Below are 23713 nucleotides of genomic sequence, written 5' to 3'. Positions count from 1 at the left end.
TGCTCATGTTCTTCAGCTGCCCCTGGCAGGGGCTCCAAAGACTTGAGGAGCCCAGTCCTGGGCAGTCTGGGAATTACCAGGTAGAATTTGGCCCCTCAAGCCTTGGGAGTGCCTGCCTTGCTTGCCCAGATGCATCCCAGGGATGTCAGGGGACACATCTTGGAAAGTGGGGAAGTTGGGGCTTACCCTGACATGGTGCACATGTGTGAAAACAGGAGTTTGCTGCTTGCAGACACCTGCCCCATGTTGGAATATAGTATTGGTATGCACAAGGGATTCTTGCAGGGCAGTCCCTCACTCCGCAACACAGGAAAGTAGATCTGTAAGCAGGTGGTTTCCCTATTGCTTGCAGATGCACCCCAGATGGGGGCGCAAAATCCATCAACATCTGTAAACATCTGTGGAGCATGATCAGCAGTACTGCAACATACCACAGCACAGCTGATCGTGCTCTACAGACATCTGTTTCTAGCCTATGATTACACTACTTTTTTCCCCTCAGATTGAATTAACTAGAAGATCAAATCATTTAAAATATTTAAAAGGCAAATGCGGACAGTTACAAATATAGCCAAAATAAACGGTCTATAAGATCTACGCACAAAGCACCAGGCTCGAAGTCGAGCTGGGAAGAGATCTATATCGAGTGTGTTTCTAAGAGTATGCACTAGATCCAATACTTTTCAATACCTTCATAAATGAGATGGAATATGGAACTGTGCATACACTTACTGAATTTGAAGATGCTACACAGCTGGTTGATGCAGCAGACACTTTAGAAAATAGAATTGTGATTAAAAACTACCCTGTTTATTTCAGAGCATTCTTCCAATTTAACAGAATAAAAGTAAAAAAGGGTGGGTGCAAACTACTAGACTTTTCCCCCTAAATTCACTGAGTAAGCCTTTCCAATACATCAAACTAGCTTTTTAATCCTAACTTTTAAGCATTGCAATTGTTCCCAATTTATTTTGGTTCCCAACCTACTTAAACTTGTGATATTGATGAAATTACCCAACATAAATCTTTTCAGAGCATGGAAGAACATTTCTCAAGTCAGACCCAAACTAAATCAGTTTCTAATTTGCCTCCCAGCATACTTGTCCAAATGGCATTACCAAAATAAATATTAAAATACTTTTCTACTTTACACTCTTCCAACATGTGTCATTTTCTTTTGTTCTCAACTTCATAACTTGAATTAGTATCCAAAAATATCCTGAACATAGCTTCCAGAGGGATTCGTTTCTGCTTAATATGCTGCACCCCTCAATTTGGCATGAGTTTGCTTTTTTATGTAGTTTTTGTTGCTGTTATAGATTTCCTAGGGCTTACTTGTTTTATTTTTCTTGATCTAGGTTTGTTTTTTTTTTTCATATGACCATGTGTCCCATTTTAGAACATCAGGAAAAGGCTAAGAACTAACATAGTACTCAACACACTATTCAGTGCTAGCAACCCTCTGCTTCAGTCTCTTAATCTGTAAAAACGGGGATAGTAAATTTTTGTCACATTGGCCAAAAATCTCAGAGATCAACAGATAAAATGCACTGCCAACATGCAAAGTATTTTTTAGAAAAATAGAATTTTAGGGTTTGATACATATTTATTGGACTTTTATTTTACTGATTTTTAATATACCAAGGAAACTGCCTTGAGAGAAAGTATGATTTTCTTTAATAGTTCTCATGTCCCCTGATCCCTGAGGTTCTACTCAAAATCTTCAAAGGGCTATATGTTTTCTCTCAATTTACAATTTAACTGTAGAACGTAACCTTTCACAAGCAGAGTAAGAGTTCAACATTTATCAAACAGCTCAGCTGAATCAAAACTGAATCATTATTCAAGTTCACTTAATGCCAGCCAGAAACCCAGAGGGACATCCAGGGAATACATTATGGATCCTTCTTTCTTGTGTCTGTGACAAGGTATTTAGCAGAATTTGCAGATTCATTGGAATTTGACAGGGCCGTGCGGTGAGCGCTTTCAATGAGTAAATAAAAATGGTTCTTTATTTTGTGAACCATTTCCAAAGACCTGTTGGACAAGTAACCTTCACACATTTTGTATTTTGTGTAAATATTTTCCAAGTATTTTTTTTTACTAGAATAAGCAAAAATGAAACTATTTATAGAATTATTCAGAATGCATTTCTATTAGAACCAATTACTTCTTTATCATTTCAGTAAAATTGTTGCAAATTGTCATCTATGATAGATTATGTTTCTAATTTTTAAAACTGCTATGAAAGTTCTAGGCTCAGACTACATTTTTAAATGTTGAAAAAGCTTCATTTAGTAACTTTACCTGATTATAGCAATATATTTAAAGTGAAATTGTTAAATACTTTGTCTTCCCACCCCAATAATTAACTGTTATTCCTCTTTGTATCATTGTCTTAAAAATGAAAATGAAATGTTTCATTAAGGTATCAAGTTTTCTTTTTCTGTAAAACACTGATTTACACATTTAGCTACAGCAGTCTGCTTTTACTTAATTGCTTTGGAACCTGTACTGGAAATGATGTCTGCTTATTTCTGTGAAGAGGCTCTCTTTTTGTCAAAATAAGCAATAAAAACACAAACTTTTATAGTACTTTTATACCCATTAACTACTGAAGAATATTTTTTAAAATCTTGAATGCCAGAGTGTTATCTTGTGCAAGTGAGAAAATGCATAAAGCAGTTTACATATATATACTATCCACTGTAACAGTTCATCTGCAGTTCCATTCTTCATGTGGAAGAACCTACAAATATACTACAGAGCTAGTGAGTTATACTTCGTTTTTAGCACCTTACTGATAGGACATTAATAAACTGAATCTTCTATTTAAAAAATTTGTGCTTTCAGGTAGCTTATGGCCAAGAAGAACTACTAATCTGTTTTTTATTAGATTTATTATTAAAAACTATATGTACTGGTTTTAATTCTTGATGTTACAAAGGTGTCATCTAATAAAGTGTTATTAATGTACTTGGGAGCCAAGGTAATCAGTATTTAACATGGAGAAACTAATTGAGAGTGATATGTAATAGAAAACATCAAATTATTTCACTTTGCGGCAGGTTTATTGGGTGACATTCATGTACTGACTGCTCTAAAGTTTAGCAGTGAAATACTTAGCATTGCTAACCACCAGAAATATTTCCCTCTCTCTAGAAACCAATTCAGAATACAAATATGCATTATAAAAATGACAATGTCAATGTACTGGTACTCACTTCAACACAAAGAACAGCTCATACTTAATGACCTTATGCCTGCACCTCTTGTAAACTCATCAGAATGCAAGGAACTGAAAACTGAAGGCACTGAAATTCTGCTCACTATGATATTTTCTTTAAAACCACAATGATTAAACCCCTTTCAATCTAGGTTAGTCTGTGCTCCACCAGTTACATTTGCTATTCATTGTTGTTACATCAGGGTTTTTTTTTATTCTGTGTCAGTTCATTTGATAACAATCAGGACAACATTGGACAAATATAATCAAGTGGGGGACATTAAGCCACATTAAACACGTTGCAGCAATTAAAATAAAATCATTAATGAAGAGAATAGTGAGAAAGCACTTCAGCTAGCACACATTTCATTAAGCAATTTCCATTTTAAAAACCGAGAATGGCTTCTAGGGATAAATAGCTAAAGCTGACCAATGACACTGAAAGGTTAATAGAGCTGACCTAATCACATTGAAGATATTCAAGTTCCACAGACCATAATAAAATATAGATTTTGGTAAACTGCCAAACGTTGCAAATATATAACATTAAGTATTAAGCTGTACAAGATTAAAAGAGCATGGAATTTGTACAATAAAGTGCGTCTAAGAAAGGAAATCTTAGCAAACTGATATTACTGGAGTAACCTCTAAAGTTCTTAAATACAGATTATACTATACAAGCTATGTCCTTTATAATCCCTTATATTTCTTTCTGAAGAAACTTTGACACTGAAGAGGCTATAAGGGCAGTTATTCAGGGACAATGTGAGTACTGTATTAGTGATACCCTTCTTAGGTTGCTACATTACAGTGATTATCTCATTAGTTACAGCATGAAGTGAATAGTAATTGCAGCATTTAAAACAAATCAATAAAATACATCAAATCAATTCTTGGCATGAGCATACAGAATGCACATTTATTAGTTTATAGAATAACCATGAAAGTATAGTGAAAGCTTATTCCTTGGAGTGTCTATTTAATTTGAATCTGGAGACAAACCTGATAAAAAAAAATTAACGGGCAAGTGAGATTTTCAAAGGCACAAGTAGCAAGGAGGCATCTGATTGCCTTTCAGGCCTTCAAAAATTTATTAATGAATTAATAACATTAATGGCGAATTCAGATTATTTTTTACCAAAATGTGTTTCATCCAGGCTTGGAGAAGGTTTTTTATTTTAACATATTTAAAGAGAAGGCAGAGAGGAGACAGAAAGTAGCCGCACTACTACTTCCCAGGCTCAGGTACAATAACAACACCCCTCCCAACCACCCATTAAAATACAAGGTAATATGAGCAGTCTGTAAATCTGTAACACACTTCTACAAGCAAAGGCATCTCAGAGAACCTGACATTACAGTGAGGTTCCCAAGACATGTTGCCTGAGACCCTTATAATATTCATCTGCATGACATTTGTGATATGCTAGTGTAAAATCTTCTAACCAAGCTTTACACATGAGATTTATCACTGTACTTTAGGCTGACTGTAAAAGAGATTTAAGAACTGCCTTCAGACCATATCAAATAACTTTCACCTCTTGAAAAGAATAAGAACTGAGGCTGAAGTTCCATTGACATAGGGACAAACCATAGCATTAGATTTCCTGCAAATATGAGTATTATCTCCAGCCCCTCTAAATGCCTGTTTAAAAATACCTGGCTTAATAAAGGCATGACTTGAAGGAATACTAGTATAAAGAGGGTGTGCCATGAAGAATTTAGCTCCACTATAATTTCCAATCCCACCCAGTTCAACAATTCATAGATTAAATTGGTACCTGCAATCTTGGTTAGCAAAAACTATTACTTTTTCTAAAATTGGCCAGAATTTTGCAGCTGACTCAAATGGAGAAATCTCTCTCCAGGCAGTAATAATTACATCTACAAAAACCTCTAAGCAGTGCAAATGCATCAGCCTACCTATGGAAAAAACAGCTTTCTATGAACGTATCGCCCTCTACTTTTTGCTCTTACTGAAAATGAAATCCCATCAAATGTATTTTTCTTACTATACAAAGATCTCACTTAAGAGTTTCCTTTTGTCTCCAAGACAATGGCTTTCAATAAAAACTCCATTATATGAAAACAAGGACAGAGGATGACTTGAGAGTACAAGACAAAACTTTTACTGGTAATGCAGGATTAGGACCCTTTTTCAGTGTTGTCTCTATTAGAGATGAGAAATCAACTGAATCAAAATAGAGGCCTGCTCAGTTTTCTTTCATCCACAAGAACCAAATTTTTATATAAGATTCCAAGATAGCAAGTCAAGTCAGTCCTTTCCTATACTAACATCCACCATTGACTGTAGGTGGTCTTTGGTGCCTTCCACTTTTTCCACCAGATGCTCTTTAAGAAGGCTGTCCCCTCCAAACAAGGTTACCCTTTGAGTGCAAATTTCTTTCTGATGCATGCTCTTGGAAAGGGCAGGAAGGACACTGAGTTTCCTGCTGTTGTGTATATTCAAGGAGGCAAGGATCTTAGGCTGATATCTTTTTTAGATAAACTGCAGTGTTGGGTTAGAGTTAGACAAGCTTTTGAATGAAAAACATTCTTCGTCAGGCTGAACAGTAAAAGGCAGCACACAGCAGTTAGCATGCAAGTAGACCATTTAACTTCTTTCTATGCCTCTTAAGAAGGGGTCCGAAAAGGGCTACTGCCTAGATACCATGGTACAATTAAGAAAAGAGAGGAAGGGCAAGAGGGGGAAAAAATAAAAGATGTGGAAAGACTTGCACCAGATGGGGAGTATGAGAGTAAGCCACATTCCCTTCCTAGGCAAGCTGTCTTTCTGTGGTCAGATGCTCTTGAATTTAATGTACTAAGTGAGGGAAAGGCTGCAGAAAGGTCACTGTAACTGATAAGCATACTAACTAGAACTGATGTTGACAGAAAGCATTGAATGCATGTAAAGGAAAGATGTTAATTGAGTCTGTTTCAACTAAAGGAACTGGTTTCAGAATTCCTGGTGAGATTAAAGAATTGGTATATCAAGAGAACAAAAATGTTCTTAAATGAGAGGAAGTACCTAGGGAATATCAGATAACTTATCTTGATTGGTCAGTTTTGATGGGAGAAGATCTTTGCTCTTTTTAGACATTGTTTTCCTTGGGCAAGTTGTTTAGGAAGGCCATAAACACATGTTGGGAACCAAGGATACACCATAACTATATTGGGACTTTTTAAATACATAAATGCCACATAGTTCTTACATCATGCTTTTTCACATAGATATTGAACTGCCATACTAAAAATATCATCAACATTTTAGACCTGAGGAATCAGAGATAAAAAATGATCCATCCAGTATTATACAAGTTAGTGGAAGAATTAGGAACACAAACCAAATATTCTGACTCTTGGCCCTATTCACTAGACCACCACCTTGATGCTACAAGAAGAAAACTTGATAGCCAGAATAGAATTGGTTAAGATTTTAGTAAAACTCAAGATGCAAAAATGTATCTTCAAAAGATAATTTAAATGAATAATATTGTATTTCAAAAAGTAGAGGAATTGCAAATACTTTTGGTTTTAAATTAAAATATTTCTCAGAAAAGTGCTCTTTTTTAAACAATCAGTGACAACGCATTTGAACAAAGATTGGAAAGTATGGTAGCAAAGGAAGAAAAGGAAACTTGTAGACTTAAAAGAGCACATGAAAGAACAGAATGGTGATAAATCAGAATTACTTCTTAGGTTCTGGAAGTACCACACAGGAGTAAAACTTGGTAAAACTAACAAAAACAAACCATGTCGGGAACTTCACAGCCTCACACTGCAGACTCAGTTGCTTACTATAAAATGACAGGAATAAGAAACTAGAAAAGAAACTCTGTAATATAATTTAGAACAGGACCACAAACAAGTTAAGCAAGGCCATTTTGAATTAGGACTGACATGGAAATTGTAACCTTATGACAAAATGATTATTTATAATTCAATCAATTTTCAGCTGCTTGATTGACTAGGAAGTCCCTTCTTTAGGAGACTCTAGCATTCATATTGTATTCTGCTCTGCAAAACAGAGTGCCAGAAAAAATACTGACAAAGGGTTGATTTATGAACAAACTAAAAAGACATTATAATATATAAATATGTATAGCTTTGTAAGCAGTGACAGGAGGGAAACATAATAATCTACAAATATATAAAAGGTGTTAATGACAAGGAAGAGGAATTACTTATGGAATGAAATCAACTGAACACATTTTCTTGATACTTTTAATTAGCATGCCCATATCTACAGCATATAATTTTTAACTTTAAACAAGTAACAAGAGAAAATATAATACAGTTTTTCCCTCTTTTCTCCCTGCAATAAAACTAGCGAGGGAAGAGTTACAAAGCAGACTATAAAAAAACCAAAATGTTAAACTATAAGCTGTCTTCTTCTAAGTCAGTAACTTTGCTGAGTATGTAACCTCATCATTTTAGCTTCTCTCAAACACGAGCTGTGTTCACATATAAACACTAAATTTTGACTGTGGTTAACAGTTTTCATTTTTCCCCCTGAAAGGACTAATATTTGATCAATAATGATGATAAATATTAGTTAAATGTAGCATATAATTGACCTGACAAATATAAATTGATACTGATTTTGCCATATATATTTTTTTTCTTTTTACAGACCTATATAAAAAATGGTGAAGGTGTGAATATGAAAATTTACTGACTTCCAGAAATGTAAGTTACTTCAAACCGTCTTCCAATTATCCTAAATCTGTTGTCAAGGATTGTACCATTTGAAAGAAAATATAAGAAGTTAATGAATTAGTGTACGAGTCCCTCAGAAAGCCAAAACTGTACTTCTTGTCAGTGTACACATTCAAATCTTTTCATTTCATGAATCACTCACCGTTACAGTATAGTCACTGGTTGTCACAGAACCAAACTATTCAGTTACTAACTTAGTATTGCATGTGTGGAAGAACAAAGACTTTCTAAATGTGTTACTACAAATGGCATTAAAAGTTGAGAGAAAAAAAGACTATTTACTTAGGGCCATATAGATTCCTTTTTACCTTTTGAAGGTAAGCTCAGAATAAAACAAATTAAGAGACATGTCTGCTTAAAAAATATTAATTTTCTTGGTCATACTGTTTTTCTGAACTAAATCACCCAATATTACTGAAGTGGCATATGCTCTTGTAAATCAAGAGCAAAATTCTATCAGTTCATTGTACATCATAGGGGAATATTTAATGTGAAATTTTGAACAGTTTTGAGTTTTAAAAATGGTTTTAAAAAACTCATGTAAACAATACAAAGGCACGATCAGAAAACAAGCCAAGGGGAGACGAATATAAAAGTGTTACAACATGGGAAGATCAATTACATTGAATTTATTAGTTTCCAAAGGACATGGAAAAAATCCTAGCCCCACTAAAGTGTTGCAGCGGACATCAGCACAGCCAGAATTAATCCAATACGGTTTAACTGAGTTTATTAATATATTGGTGTACTTTATTTTAAGCATTTAACAATTACAATCTATTTTAAAAACAGCTGAGAAAGTCTCATCATTCGTCTTGACAATAAAGTCATCTTGATTGCTTTGGTAGGAATTCATTTCTCCACCAGTACTTAAGACACAAGGAATAGCTATTGGTCTAAAATTTTACAGTTTAAGGCTTCTGCAATCAGTACATAAGGAGAGACATTTTCTGACTGAAAGACTTTGATGAATAACATGATGTAAGGTTCAGTTACCACTCAAAATTCAACCCCTGTTTTTAGAGTTGCTTCCTAGTCTCATATACTGATTTCATTATAAGGGAGAGGGTGCAACTTAGATATAACATAATCCAAGCAAAGATGGTTCTGGGAAAAAAAAGAGAAAGATCTTGAGGTTAGTTCAGAGGTGTTAGAGCTAGGTATCAATTTTGTCTTGAGGATCTAAATCCACTATCCAAGGATTCATTTATTGTGGTCAATTGCTTTTGACTGACTCTGCTCTTGTTTTAGCTGCTTTACTTGGGGTTCTGGGTGCCTCCTGCAGCTGCAGCAGCAACTAAAGCTGCTCCAGGCTCCACCTTTGGGGAGCACATGCTGCCACTGTGTGCACTACTGCTTTTTTCTTCCCCTGGGTACCCAGGGGTCAAAAAAATCCTCTGGGCTGCTCCCTTGGAGAAAAGCTGAATGTGCAGTATGTGGCACTGCAGATGTGTCTGTGGTTACATACCGCACAGCCGTGCTAGTCTGGATGCAACCATATAGTCCACTATGTAACCAAACTAGTTTAGATGGTTCAACAATTTCAGTAAAAATGGAGAAATTTCATGCAACATTGTGGAAAGCTTAAAGGTAATATTAAAATACACACTCATCAATATTTCTTCCACAAGAAAAAAAAAAAAGCCCAGGACAGGGTGACATCTTAGAGATTAACTGGTTCAATGAAGCATAAGCTTTCTTGGTGACGACCTACTTCCTCAGATGCTGAACAGACTTTGGTAGCATCTGAGGAAGTAGGTTGTCACCAGTGAAAGCTTATAGCTTTTCAGGTGCACTGATACATTGGTCCGGTATCAGATTGGCACCTATATAAAGAAAATTGGCTGCATCAGAAATTGGCTTAATGCAGCCGATAATTTGGCTTGTAAATGCCCATTCGTGTACGCAGCCGCAGCACAGCATGCAGGCAGCAAGGAGCAGAGCCCGGCAGCTTGAAGTGCTGCATATAGCTGGTAAGTCAGTTGTGGTAGAAGGGGAGGGGAGAGGGAAGGGGTGTGGGAGGGGTGCAGATCAGCATCCCCTGCAATGAGGGAGGGACTGGGACAGGGGCAGACACTGCCCAGCCATGGTGGAGCAGGGGATAGAGCCACAGCTTGTCCAGGGGGCACGGGAGGGGGGGCACAGCTCCCGCCAACTGCTTGCACCCTGAGAGAGCATGGGAGGGGTGTGTGCCCCCATATCTGTGTGGGGTGGGGTGTGGCAGGCTGCAGCTGTGAGCTGAAGCTGGGGCTGCACTGGGCTCTTCTCAGTGGGTGCTGGGCTTGGGGCAGGCAGGGGCAGTGCTGGGAGGGGAGCTACAGGGGGGGGCTGCATCCACCCTAAATTTTGCTGTAGCTCCCCCATAACCTCCCCTCCCAGCGCCACTGCCGCCCACCCCAAGCCCAGCCCCCACTGAGAAGAGCCTGGCACAGCCCTGGCTCCAGCCCGCAGCTCCAGCCTGTCCTGCCCTGCACAGAGCTCAGAGCACAACCCCATGCCCTCCTGGGTGTGCACAGCGGCAGGAGCCACCCCCCCCCCCATGCCCCGTGGATAAGCTGCGACTCCATTCCGTGCCCCAACCCAACTAGACAGTGACTGCCCCTACCCCACTCTCTCCCTCACTGGGGGGCATTGATCTGCTCCTCCCATGCCCCTTCCCTCCCCCCTCCCCTTCCACCATAATGGACTTATAAGCTGCATGCAGCTGTATCGGAAATTGGATCGGTATCAGCCGACATGTTTCCTTAAACTGAGCTATTGGTATCAGCCCCCAAAATTTCTATCGGTGCACCCCTACTTACGTTTCTCTGAACCCATTAGTCTCTAAGATGCCACCCTGCACTGCCTTCTGCTTGACTTCAGACTAACACACACAATTAAGTACCTCTCTCTACAAGCAAAAGAAGCAATGACTTTAAACCAAAGTGAAATAAACAGAAATATCATAAAAATGGACACAAAAAAATTAGACCATTAGAGAAAGCCATGAAATATTATCTCTGAAAAGGTAGATATAATTGAAATAGTCTTGCTATGATCAGTGTATAAAAGCCCAGACGTTTGGCCTATAAATTCAAGCAAAAGAAAGAAGAAAAATCAATATTAGCAATCAAACATCACACAAACTTGATGAAATATGAATCAAAGATTTTAAGATTTTTTGGAAGAATTCTATTTTCAACTTTACACTAGTTAAAGTCATGCTTGGAGGAAAAGATAAAAAGAATGTATCAATAAGGCAAAAATGTCTATTCCCTTAGCAGAGGAGAAGGGCCAAAGTAGAAAGCCCCTTTTGAAGCTACAGAGATGCAAGAGGTAATTAAAAAAAGTAAAAACAATAATATGTCAGAGCCTGATAGTTTCTCTCATAATTGTTAAGGTCTCTACAGACCCCTTGAAAAATAAACTGACCCAGCTCCTTCTATAACATTTTAGCTCCTTCTATAACATTTTAGATAGCAAGCAACTCTTTCCCAGCACAAAAGGAACAAATACTGCAATTTATGCAAAATAAAAAAGAAGTTAAAACTGAACATTCCTTTCAGAGGATTTGTTACATTTGTCAAGCTACTTCTGATAAAAGCCAGTACTTCTGTCAAAGCCTTTATACTATGCTAACAGATACATGCTTGCATTGGATGGTAATAACCGGAGTCAATCCAGGCATGATATTCATGATAATCATTAAGATATAGAAAAGGCTTTTGACTGAGTTGAATAGGATTGTTTAAGAGAACATTAGTGGAGTAGGAATAATTCTGTTACTTTTTTACAGAATGCAACTAGGTGGTAATGGTCTTTGCCACCCTCATATTCTACAATTGGAACCCTTTGCAAACAAAATAAGACACAGTGACAGTGTCCATTGTAGTTGCAGGCAATAGTATTGGTGTTTACTGTATTCTAACTGGACTGTTCTGAACAAAATTATACAATGAAAGTATTTAAATCAGCAAGTTTTAATATCCAAAACAAGAAATTAAGGAGTTTTGTGAAGTCTCTGGCAACAGCATAAACTATTCAAAATGTAAGGTGATGGAAGTAGTCCCTAGTCTATGAATTTACTCTTTGTCTCAACATAATATTTACCAGCATACTGGGTATCTTGCAAGTAGAGATCTAACTAGAGCAGCATACATGGGCAGTGTTACTGTTACCAAGGGTCATCTCAATATGGCCACAAGAATCTACAGTGAAAGTGTTCACCTCTCTACAGGTACTGACATATCAGATGACAGGGTACTACAACTTAACTACATTACACAGGAACAGGAGATAGCTCTATAGAACAATAACTTCTACCATTCCTTTTCAGTACAACTCACAGTGGTAAGGGTTAACTGCTCCTTTTCTCTGAACACCCCTCATTTGGAAATCCTGCAGGGATATATACTATTCTTCTCTTTTCAGCATCACCATGAGTCCACTTGGAGAGACAGTAAGATGACATTCTACTACTCAGATGTCATTAGACATTTCTACTACTAAGATGCCAGCATTCCTGAAAGAAAGGAATTTTTGCTGACTCAAACCCTATCCACACAAGATTGGGGTAATGCTGATCAAAAGCAGGAAGTAATCTGAGTAATTAGGGCCTCCACTTAAGGCTTACAGCCCTCATTTGTCGATGCAGCATGAAGTAGTGAAAATGCTGAGGTCTTACTTGATTTATCATTGTGCTTGGATAACTAAGTACCATCAGCTTCTGAAATGATTGTAGACCATGCTGGAGCATGAATTGGTGCAGGCATTGATCAGTGCACACAGAAATCAAACAGGTGCTTGTTAGCAGCATTTACCAAAGCAGGCCTCAATACCAGCTAGAGCTATAGACCTTGGTGTCCAGAAACCTGACCATATGTAAGCTAAGCAAAATCACTGGGAAGTTACGAGTATTAATTTCTAGGAATCTCACAAGGCCAATGAATAGAAACAAGGGAAAACATGGGCACAGGATATCACAACAGACCTCAGAATGTCTTGGTCAACAGGCCCCTCTATCTGTTGGAAGTGTCACAACACCTGGTGAAAACTGGATGTGAATGAATAATGTCACATACATATGTCTAGCAAATGGTGAAAACTGGGTTGCTTATGCTGTAAACGTGAAGTTGTTTTGATCAATGTATAAAAGAGGCCTGAGATCCTTAAATACTTTGTGCCATGATAGGGGCCATACTTTATGCCAGTGCCATCTCTCTGAAATAAAACTTCCTGACCAAATTAGCAAGAAATGTTGGATATTCTTTATTTTCCATTGTAGCATGAAGCATGCTCTACTTTCTATGATCATCTTAACGTATATTATTTAATTCCTTGCATTGCACTGGCCAGTGATATTGACAGCACTCTAATCTCTTGTGTTATCTTCCCATGATATATTGTAGAAATATTTTTTGTGAACTAAGGATCTTAAATTTGTTATGAGGTAATGTGTATCTGTGTTATGGGAAAGATTATAACGGATGTTCTTTAGAGCTTTTTGGACAGATGTTGATTACATTCTTATGAACTTATTGTTGCTTGTGATTTCACTCCTATATTCTTATCAAACTCTTCTTTCAGAGTTGGATGGCACTTCAATACTGTCATAGCCATGTTCAAATAATCTGGGAGAATTCTCCCAAGTTTGTTCTCTTGGTAGAAAAACTTACCCAAAGACACCTAAACAGATATTTGAATGCTGAACTCCTGAAGACCAGAGAACTTGCAGTACTGATGCTGCACAGCAAAGACACACTTATGGATACATCTCAGCAAGTTTTGCAGATTCCCTCAGGCTGCCTAGAGACAGATGGCAGCAGTGTACAGGACAGCTCTGACTGGCTGATCCAGTCTGCTTAAGTTCACTCTGTGCCTCCTACAGCCCAATGTTGGGGTTATTAAGTGGGTGTGTTCTGTTTCCTGCTTAGATGGAGCAGCAGAGTACAGCCTCAGCAACACAATCTCTCATGGGGAGAGGAGGACAGGAACAAAGCACCCTGAGATGTTGGAGGACTATACTGTGCTCTCTGCAGGAAATGTATACAGACATTTGCTCTTCCAGGAGAAAAATATCCCAAGTGCCATTTAACCCTGGTTGTTTCCAGGTTATTTTTCTCCTGAAGTGGCCACTTTTGCTCTGGAAGAAGAATCCTTAATATCTGTACACTTATAGTTTCTCCTGAGAGAGCAACAACTCTCCCAGTAGAAAATGAAGTACAATGTCTATACACTACTGTATTAGGCAGAAGAAATTGAAAAGCCTAAGGGAAGATAAGAAATCTTGTCAATATTCACACTTCAGAAGCCAATGAGTTTGCTTTTAAGGTAAGACAGACTGTGAAGATGCAGATTTCCGCCTTAGCAATCAAAAAGAAACATCAGATTATATGTATTTGAATGGGTTTGTTATGGCACATGAGTAAAAGGTAAGCTTTGTTATTTAGGTACAAATTATAAAACATTTTTTTTACTATTACCTGAAGTATACAACAGCTGTTAAAGTCATTTTAATTTGAGAAAAATCAAAATAATGAGACAGTGTGGAAACAGACTATTCACAATGAAGTTTTTGGCAGCAATAATTACACTGTCATTTTAAATTAACTATATTTCTTAAGTATTTTTTATTAAATACATTTTATTTCCGTCTTTTGATATATATCCTCTTTCATAATCTATTCTCAACTAGTCAGTTTATATGGATAGAAATGAAATATTCACATATTTTCAATTAGTTGAGGAATACTTATTTTTACCTACAGCAATAATAACTGAATTTCCATGCCTCACAGTATCTTTGTGAGGTAGACAATTATTCATTTCATAGGTATTTGTTTGGTAGATAAAGCAAAGAGATTAAACCATTTGTCCAAAACTACACTGTGACAGGGCTGGCAAGAGACTCTGATGTTCAGATCCCAAGTCCTGTACTTATAATACCAGAATAAAATGACGACACAATAGAAACCAAAATAAAGACCAATTTTACCTGAAGATTTTAGAAGCTTCCATATAGCCTTTGTTTTGTTTTGTTTTTTCAGTGATTCTTACCTTCCCCAGATGAATTAGATTCTTGCCTCCTTAGGAGAAACCCTTTAGGCTGCCAAACTGGAGGTACTGACTAACACAGCACTACAATCATCACAACTTCTACAGTGATAAATATCAGTTCTTGAATCTAAGTTAACCAGTAAAGAGCCAAATGTGAGATTTTTACAGAACAAAGAAACACAAAAAGAAAGGCCAACTCAATTAGGAGTTCCTTCAACCTTGGACTGAAGTCTTCCAGTCAAGGATGACAGTATTTCAGTAAATAGGGAAATCACTGGTGTGTCCAGAAATGACCTGAGATCCGTAAGTTCAACTGAAGACATGGCATATAGTTCCAGAAGAAAGGAGTAGATCCTGGTGACGTCTGGTCACAGCTCTTTGTCTCTCTCATCTATCTGACTCCATAGTGAGGCAAGTTTACAATTCAAAATAATGGGACAATTCAGTACTAGAGTCTCCCTAGATATTGATTTTAATATGACATTTTTTCAGATTGGCCTTCAAGGTGTCCTTGAATTTCTTCTTTTTCCCACCTCTACAGTGGTCACCATTAGTTAGTTGGAAGGTTCTGTTTTTTAGGCATGCATTGTGCCCACGCAATTTTGCACATAAAAGGTATGACCACATCTAATTGCAAAATTTTACATAAAATAAGGTTAACTGTACGTCCCAGGTTTTCCTAGACATTCTCACTTTGGGTCCAGAATGCCACTGGTGGGAGTGGCGGAAGGATGATTGGAGGCAGGAGGCACCACGTGCATCTGTGCACGCATATGCAGGTGGTCAGCGTGGAGATAGGCAGCATGGTGGGCGCAGCCTTGGCAGCTAGATGCAGGCAAGTCTATAGGGGATGGGAGTTGGATGGCCAGGGCTCGGGAACTGTTTGTATGCATGTCCATTTCTGCGTGCGTGTGTGTACTTGCTTGCTGGCACTGGGGAAAGCTGTTGAGGTGCCAGGGCTGCGGCAGGGCACAGGGAAGGCACCTGGAATGACAGGGAGCTCTGTGGCTGGGCCAGTGCCCATGCTCACAGTGGTGGGGCAGCTGGGAAACACTGTCCATAGGGTAGGGCATGGCCAGGCAGCCTGGCAGTGTGGGAACCCCAGCCCCAGCCACAGGCATCCCCTCCTCTTCTCTCCAGCACGTGCCGGGGCTGGACTCACATTGCCACAACCTGCACAAGTTGGAGCCTCTGTAGTCAGGCCTGATCAGGATGGGGACACCTGGGGTGGGGGCTGTCTGGCAGGGCTAGGGGAAGCAGGGAGCTGTGGGTCAGGAGGGCCACCAGCAGGGTTGGGGGGGGTTATGGGTCAGGAGTGAGGGGCACTGGCAGCGCCAGGAGGTTGTGGGTTGAGAGTGAGGGACACCAGCAGGGCCGGGGGGGGGGTGCTGTGGGTTAGGAGTGAGGGGCACTGGCAGGGCAGGGGCCTGAGGGTTGTGAGCAAAGGGCAACAACAGGGCCAGGGGGCTTTGGGTTGCGAGGGGCACTGGCAGTGCCAGGGGGCTGTGGGTTGGGAGTGCAGTGTCACCCCCAACAGGTGTCTTCTTTTTGGGAACTGGAAATATGGTAATCCTAATGAGAGCCCCAAGTGCTGGTGCAGAGCCAGACTGATCTGGTTTGAAGGCACATGCCAGTGGGCCAGGCCAGCTCCATGCCACCACATGCATGTGTGTGCATAATTCACTGGGGTGTACGTTATGACATAACTAGGCCAACAGAGCTGGTGTCATATAAACATGGTTTTGATACTGGAGCTGTTTGCGTGAGCCAGAATGCTGGCATTTGTTCTTCTGTCCTTCCAATTAATATGGATGATTTTCCAAAAACATTACTGCTGGTAACATTCCAAAGTGTTCAGATATCTCTGACTTGTCATCTAAATTTCAAACCCACACAACAGGGTAGGAATGTCAACAAACTGGTAGATGAGAAGTTTGGTTTGGTTCCTGATGTCATGATCATCAAACACGTGATTTCAGAGATGTTCAAAGGGAGCACTGGTAGATTTTATCCGGCACTGAATATCATCATCTACATAGTCTTTCTGGGAAGGTGACTCCCCAAGAAAGGGAAATGCTCAGCATTTTCCAAGGATTGCTCTCTAATTGTAACATGTGGAGGAGCAGCTGGTTGGTTTGGGATGGACTGGTAAAACATCTTGGCTTTTGCAAAGTCAGTGCATGTAACTGTAAACAAAGAACTATATAAAAGCAGCTTCCTTCAGCCAAAGCACACAGGTAAAACTTACTTCAATATCACTCCCAAACCTAAAACTCAGAGGGCACCTGTACACAAGTGGGGAGGCTACTTCAATGTGCTGGAATTTCAGTGCGTTGGAGTAGACTTGATTAATCAAGTCTGCTGGAGCATGGCAATTTCTGCACTCCAGCAGCCTCCTGCATCTCGCGTATCAGTGAAGCCGTGCTTAAAAATGGCAGCAGGCACATTGAACAAGCTGTACTTCAAGTGCCCTCACCACCATTTTTAAGCGTGGGGACACTGATACACAAGATGCAGTGGGGCTCTCAGAGCCCCTCTAATTAAAGCGCCACCACCCGCTCCACCACCAAAGCATGTGTAAAAGCAGCCAGAGCTTCCAATAAACTGAACAAAGTTTCTTCTGAGGAACCTGTTCAACAGCTCTTCACCAACTAGCTGGGACCTTGGCTTCAGGTAGTCCCACACAAACAAAACTTATCTCGCAAAGGAAAGAAAAATATTTGATTCTCTCCTTCATGAAGAGACCGGCTAATGCAGCATTGTCTTCTTGCTTCTATGCTCTAATAAGACAAAGCTAGAGGACTCTCCCTGTATTATGGCTGTTCTGGTAGCTTTTCTCAAGACTCCTCTCCTTTCTTCTTACAGGAACCTTCTAATATTTTTTTCTGCCTGATGTGCATGGTACAGAGTTCTGAATAGCCATTACATAATTCCAATGATATACCAACTTTTCCCATATGCTTTTAAAGTAAGAACTATTTAAATATTAATTTGTGTACTCTAATCTGCTACAATGACAAAAATATGATGACTTTGTTCTCATATGTTAGCTATTTTTAAACAAAACAAGGCATACATACTATATCTTGAACAATTCCAAAGAATCCCAGTATATTTAAAAAACAAAATGCTTTCAAGTTAGACAGCTATGTATCTTGGGACAATGGACAAATGTCCCATAGTACTTTTTACTCAGGTACCTGATTATATTCCTTTTGTCACATCTTTTTTTTTTCTACTGTGAAATAACGTTTTAGTCAAGTGTGCTTTTCTATGAACACGAGTTTATACAAACTGAATTGTGCATTTTGGCAAAAACAGCCAAGTGCTGTCATAAAGTTTTAAGATTTTTTTTGGAATACTGTTTAAAGCCACTATGTAAGCTGTGAGTATAGACCAGTGATTTTCATGCCACAAAATCTTTTTATGGGTGCTGCGTGATGTGTGGAGGTAAGTGCTCACTCATCTCTTCCTGGCCTTCAACAACTGTATTAATCCCCAAGGGCTCCCTCATGCTGCTGGCCCCACCACTACTGCATCTGGATTCTAATCTGGCTCACAAGCAGCCCTACAGTCTAGATCCAGCTCAGGGGGCTGGATGAGTTTGATGCCCCTTCCCCATGGCAATAACTTATTTATAAAGTTAACACTCTAGTTGAAATATTTTTACTATAACACTGGGCTTTCAATATCTGTTTCACTTTTTAGAAAATGGATTTTTTAATGGGCATGGTTTAACAAAAATATGCCTGTTTAAAGTAAGAGAGGAAAAATGTTTTGCAACTTTATGCATCTTCTTATATCATATCCAGATAAGTAATCTTCAACTGATTCAAGAATTTTGCTACTAAGAGGGAAAAAAACCCTAAGAAAAAGTACTATCCTGTGGCAGTTTTCTTACTTTACTGCAATGCATGTGCAGATACTGACAGGGCTGGCTGGGGCATGGAGGTGATTCACTGCAAGGCTGCCTGCCAGCTAGCCCCACACTGAAGTACCTTTGTGCCCCAGCCAGCCCCTTGGCAGCATGTTGAGCTGGGTTGGAGAAGCCCTGGGCTGGCAGGCTGACTCCCGCAGACTCCAGCCAGCTGGGATTGCTCCGCCCTGGCTCAACGGGCTGTGGTCCTGAGCGCGCATTTAAACACAGTGCCTGGGAGCAATAAATTCTGGTACAATATTCGCTGGAGTTTACTGCTGTGCATTAATTGCACATGAAGACGCACCCAGAAAGATTACAATTTAGATCCAATTTTCAGCCGAAAATGATATTTGTACAGATGGCAAAATAAAACTGTGCAAGATTAATAAAGAATAAGACATGGATAAACTTAAGGCCTGAATGAGAAGTATTTTAATACTAGCTGGGCACAACCCAATTTAGATTATGAACAACATAATATTATATCACACTCCCTGCCCCTGTTTTCAGAGTGTGGTTGTGCAGCACTTGTGTCCTTGTAAGAGATGCTTCTGCTACTCTTAGACTGGGCCTCTGAGAGGCTTATTCTGTTTTTCATTCTTTAAAAATACAACTCAGGAGACTGTGGTGCACACATATTCATATGTAGCTTGAAAGGAATTTTTGTTTACATGGAAGATAAACACAGACTGAACACAAGCAACAGTCCAAAGACAAACAAGTACTGTCAGTAAAGCTGTCTTTAATCAAATAAACCTGTTATGTTTCACTGAAGAGAACTGAAAGACATGCAAAAAAATTATACAGAAGAGTAAGACAATTCCTTAATCTCCTATATGTTTTTAAAGTATTTTTGAAAAAGAAAGAGTAATCACCTAGAATACTTTAAGTAAATATCTCAGCACTGCTTTGATTGAATGAGTTTTATGTGCAATAAGTTTTCTTTGCTGATAATTAGAAATATGTATCTTGACAATTTAATTTGCTATTTAAAGGGAAAAAATTACCATGAGATAGATACTGTGTGCTATTTTTTGTACCCTTTTCATTTTATAAAGGATAAAAGGTTTTGGACTCATAGGTCCAACTATCTTGAAGTTATTTAAATAAAATAATGAAAGCACAAATAGAGATTTTTCTAAAGCAGGGTTGTCAAATTTACAGACTCTAGGCTAGTTATAGAGCATATTCTGTGGCCTGTGGAGCTGGTAGAGTGGCCAGAAATTCAGGGTCAGGGACTGGTTACACAAGTCCAAGATGCAGAGCTCCATTCACAATGTGTGTTGGTGGTGAGAGAAAAGAAATCCCACACTAGCATTAACCCCTGCTGCTTGTCTCCCACTACCACCATGTCCAAATCTGGCCTACAAGGAGCCTATTGATCCACATCCAGCTCGAGGGGGCAGGGAAGGTTTGATAACAGTCTTCAAGTACCTGAAGGGAGATTAAAAGAAGATGGAGATAACCTTTTTCTGTGGCTGTAGGGGACAAAAATAGGAGCAATAGCTTTAAACAGCAGCAGAGGACATTCAGGTCAAAAACTATGCAGAATTTTCTGACTATAAAAATGGTCAAGCGGAACAAGCTAAACTAAAAAACCTGTGAAATTTCCATCCCTGGAAATTTTTAAGAGCAAGGTAGATGGAAATGTGGCTGGGTTGTTCTCAACAGGGATGATCCTGCCTTGAGCAAAGGACTGGACTATATCACCTGATGAGGTCCCTTTCAGCCCTACTTTGCTATGAAACTATATCTGTTTTAAATCAATCAAAATTATTTAACTTTGTATAAAAGAGTTGCTTACTCTGGATTTGTCTGGTGATGACCTTGGAGAACTAAGTATTTCTGCAGACAAAGTAATTTTTTCCTGAGATTGGAAGAGTTCAAGAAAGCTTTGTACATACAGCACGTCTGGTGCGCTGATTACTAATTATAGATCATAAACAAGATCTATTTCCTTAGTAAAATTCAGAACTCAATTATGTTAATCTTCTAATGCTTAAACTTAGTTTGAACTGTCTTGCATTAGAATAGAAAGATATGAAGTTTAAAAAGAGTCATATACTTTTATTTAAAGCAGGAGTGTCAAATTCCCACTTGCCCTCCTGCCACCAAGGGCCATGTCCATTGGTGCTAAAAGAACTCTGAATTCTGCAGGCTAAATAGAGTAGCATTGTGGGCCATGGATTTAAAGTACAGAAAACTGATCATAGCAGAGAAAGGACCATGATAAACATAAGAGTTAGTAGTTGAGATCTTGATAATGAACAAAAGCTAATTTGTAGGAATACATCATGAAGGGTCATGAGAATGAAGATAAACAGCTTTGGTTTGATGAGACTGAAAAGACAGAACCACAGGAAGGATGCTGTAACAGGGAACCTTAGCCCTGTTATCAGGAAGCATTCCGGAACATTCCGGAAGCAGCCGCCCAGTGGAGCAGGAGTCAAGGATCGAGCCCTGCCAGCTGGTCAGGTGACAGGATGGGGAAGGCCAGAACCATATAAACCTCAGGCGGAGAAGAGCAGGACGGCAGCAGAGAGGGAGACTCCTGATGACAACAGAGCAGCTGCGGGAGCCTCCTTGGGAAGAACATGCCACACTGTTAGACAGAAGCACAATCACATGTAAGCAGGCACTTTGCCTCTTATTTTTTTATTTTCATTAGATGGCCATAGGGGCCTATGGTTTACGTTTAATGTTAAATGCCGGTGGTTTGTGGCTGAGGCTATAGGGGAGGAGAAGGCCTCATTAGCACCGAGGGGCTCCATGATAGAGGGCTCAAGAAGCCCTGCTGCACTAGGGGTGCAGCAACAGGGTCACAAGTGGACTTAGGCAAACAGCCCTAACTACAGAAAGAGGGGCAAAGCTGGAAGGGGCTGAGGCTCCAACAGCCTGGTACCACAGGGGTGCAGTGTAGAAGGGCCAGTAGGCCTGGTGTTGTGGAAAGTATGTAACGGAAGGCCTTGAGCCTGAGCGAGTTACAGCTACAGCCTTGGGGTCAAGCCCTGCTTAGTGGGTTTTTTGACTGACAGGCCTAGCAAGAGAGAGAGAGAGAAAGAGAGAGAGGGGGTAGGCCCACAGTGGCTGAGACCCCAAGATAAAGAGAAAATTATAAAATATTTGCAAGGCACAGGGCACGTCAAGGGGAGATAGGAGCATGCATTTTGGCAACAGCTCATTATCCTACAGGTGGTGAACCTGAAGCCTGTTTGGGAAACTGTGAGTCAGTCTCCCTCCTTTTTAAGAACCAAGTAACATCTAGTTGTGGAAGGCGAATAAAAAGGGGGGGGGGGGGGGAAGCTGATCCCCAGGGAGGAAAATTCAGCAAGACTTGATAGGGGCACACCTATTAAAAAAATGCAGCCAAAGATGGCACCCTGTTGCAGATGCAAAGAGAGGCAACATTATGAAAGTGACAGACTAGAAAATGATCTTACACCAGTATTTTGAATTAACATAAGTGGGGCAAGATGGTATTATTCAAGGACAGAGGAAAGGGTGTTGCAGTAATTGTGATGTAAGAGGTTTAGCACTGTAGATAGACAGGAAAGGCTGTACCTTAGATATGTACTAAAAGAATTGGAAACATTTCAACATAGCCTGGATCTGATGACCTAGGGAGAAATTAAGACACTTAGCTTACTGAAACTGAGGGACAGGCAGAAAAAGGGTATCATGCAAAGTGACTGAATGAGGAGGTAGCAGGAAGGTGTTGGGGAAAGAGGTCATTGGGGCAGGGGAAGGAGAGGAATGGGGTGGATTAAAAGCTCTGTTTTAGTCATGTAGAGATCAAGGTGATGACTAGACATTCATAAATAAATGTCAGACACAGGTTGAGATCTTTGTTCAGATAGGAGAAAGATCAGGTCTCTCAAAACAGTACATATTTAACACCAATGAGAATTTGTTTGAAAACACAGATTACATTTGTTGATAAATGCAAATGTATGAATAATTTGTGCTATTTAAATAGTAAGTTTATCAAGAAATACACATTCAAATTACAGCTGTGTGAAGCTTAGGTTCCTGATTCGATTTGGTGGAGATTTGGCCCAATTCAGTGGCCAAATCTCCACATCCAAATTGAATCAGAGGACCCTTTAATCCCTCCAAATTGAATCAGAACCCTCTGAATCAATTCGGAAAGATCTGGACAAAGACAGCTTTAAATGTTTTTCTGCATACCTCTAGGTAGCAGGTGGCTTGTGAATACTGCAATGCTGGGGCAGATGAAGTGTTCCACAGAAGTGCAAGGGGCTCTCCAACATGCTCAACAGCAGACCTGGAAGTGGACCAGAAGCACTTCCAGTCCACTGAAGAGTGTGCTGGGGCCCCCCCTGCTTGCCCCTAGCTTGGCAACTGGTGCCTCTTGGGTCGGGGGGGGGTAGGAGCACCCGGGGTCCCTTCATGGCTGATCGCTGAGCCATGGGATGCGAGAGGGCCTCCCAGAGCGCTCCCTGGTGGACCTGGAAGTGGACTGGAAGAACTCCCGGTCCACTTCTGGGTTCACCCCCCCTGCACTCCTGTGGGGCACTCCATCTGCCACAGCATTGCAGCATTCACAAGCTGCGCTGGTACCTCAAGGTATGTAGAAAAAACTTTTAAAGCTGTTTCTATGTCAGAATTACTGATTCTCTGAATCAGCATCGAATCTTCAGATTCGGCCAAATTGAATCGCTGTCCCTGATTTGAGCCAAATCCAAATCAAATAGGGCCTGCTTTGCACACCCAAAATTCAAATGTATATGAGGAAGAGGTTGTGCTTCACATAATTACATCCCAAACTGTTTGCTTATAATTTATAAATT

The 23713-nt window shown here is 39.8% G+C and overlaps 1 protein-coding gene across 3 annotated transcripts in view; it reads right to left on the bottom strand.

The window, feature by feature from the left end:
• Positions 1-23713, bottom strand: part of TBC1D22A (TBC1 domain family member 22A) — a 432230-nt gene that overhangs the window by 44049 nt on the left and 364468 nt on the right. The window contains exon 13 of one of the 3 annotated variants that reach the window (XM_059725895.1): positions 8674-9055. The exons of the other annotated variants lie outside the window; for them this stretch is intronic. Coding sequence (XP_059581878.1) covers positions 8987-9055 — 69 coding nt within the window. The 3' untranslated portion in view covers positions 8674-8986. Of the gene's footprint in view, positions 1-8673; positions 9056-23713 lie in introns of those variants that run through there. 3 annotated transcript variants of the gene reach the window in all.

Source organism: Alligator mississippiensis, chromosome 4 (assembly GCF_030867095.1).
Source record: "Alligator mississippiensis isolate rAllMis1 chromosome 4, rAllMis1, whole genome shotgun sequence".
NCBI lineage: Eukaryota > Metazoa > Chordata > Crocodylia > Alligatoridae > Alligator > Alligator mississippiensis.
The sequence above is the reverse complement of the archived record's forward strand: the minus strand, read 5'-3'. Positions and strand labels throughout refer to the sequence as shown.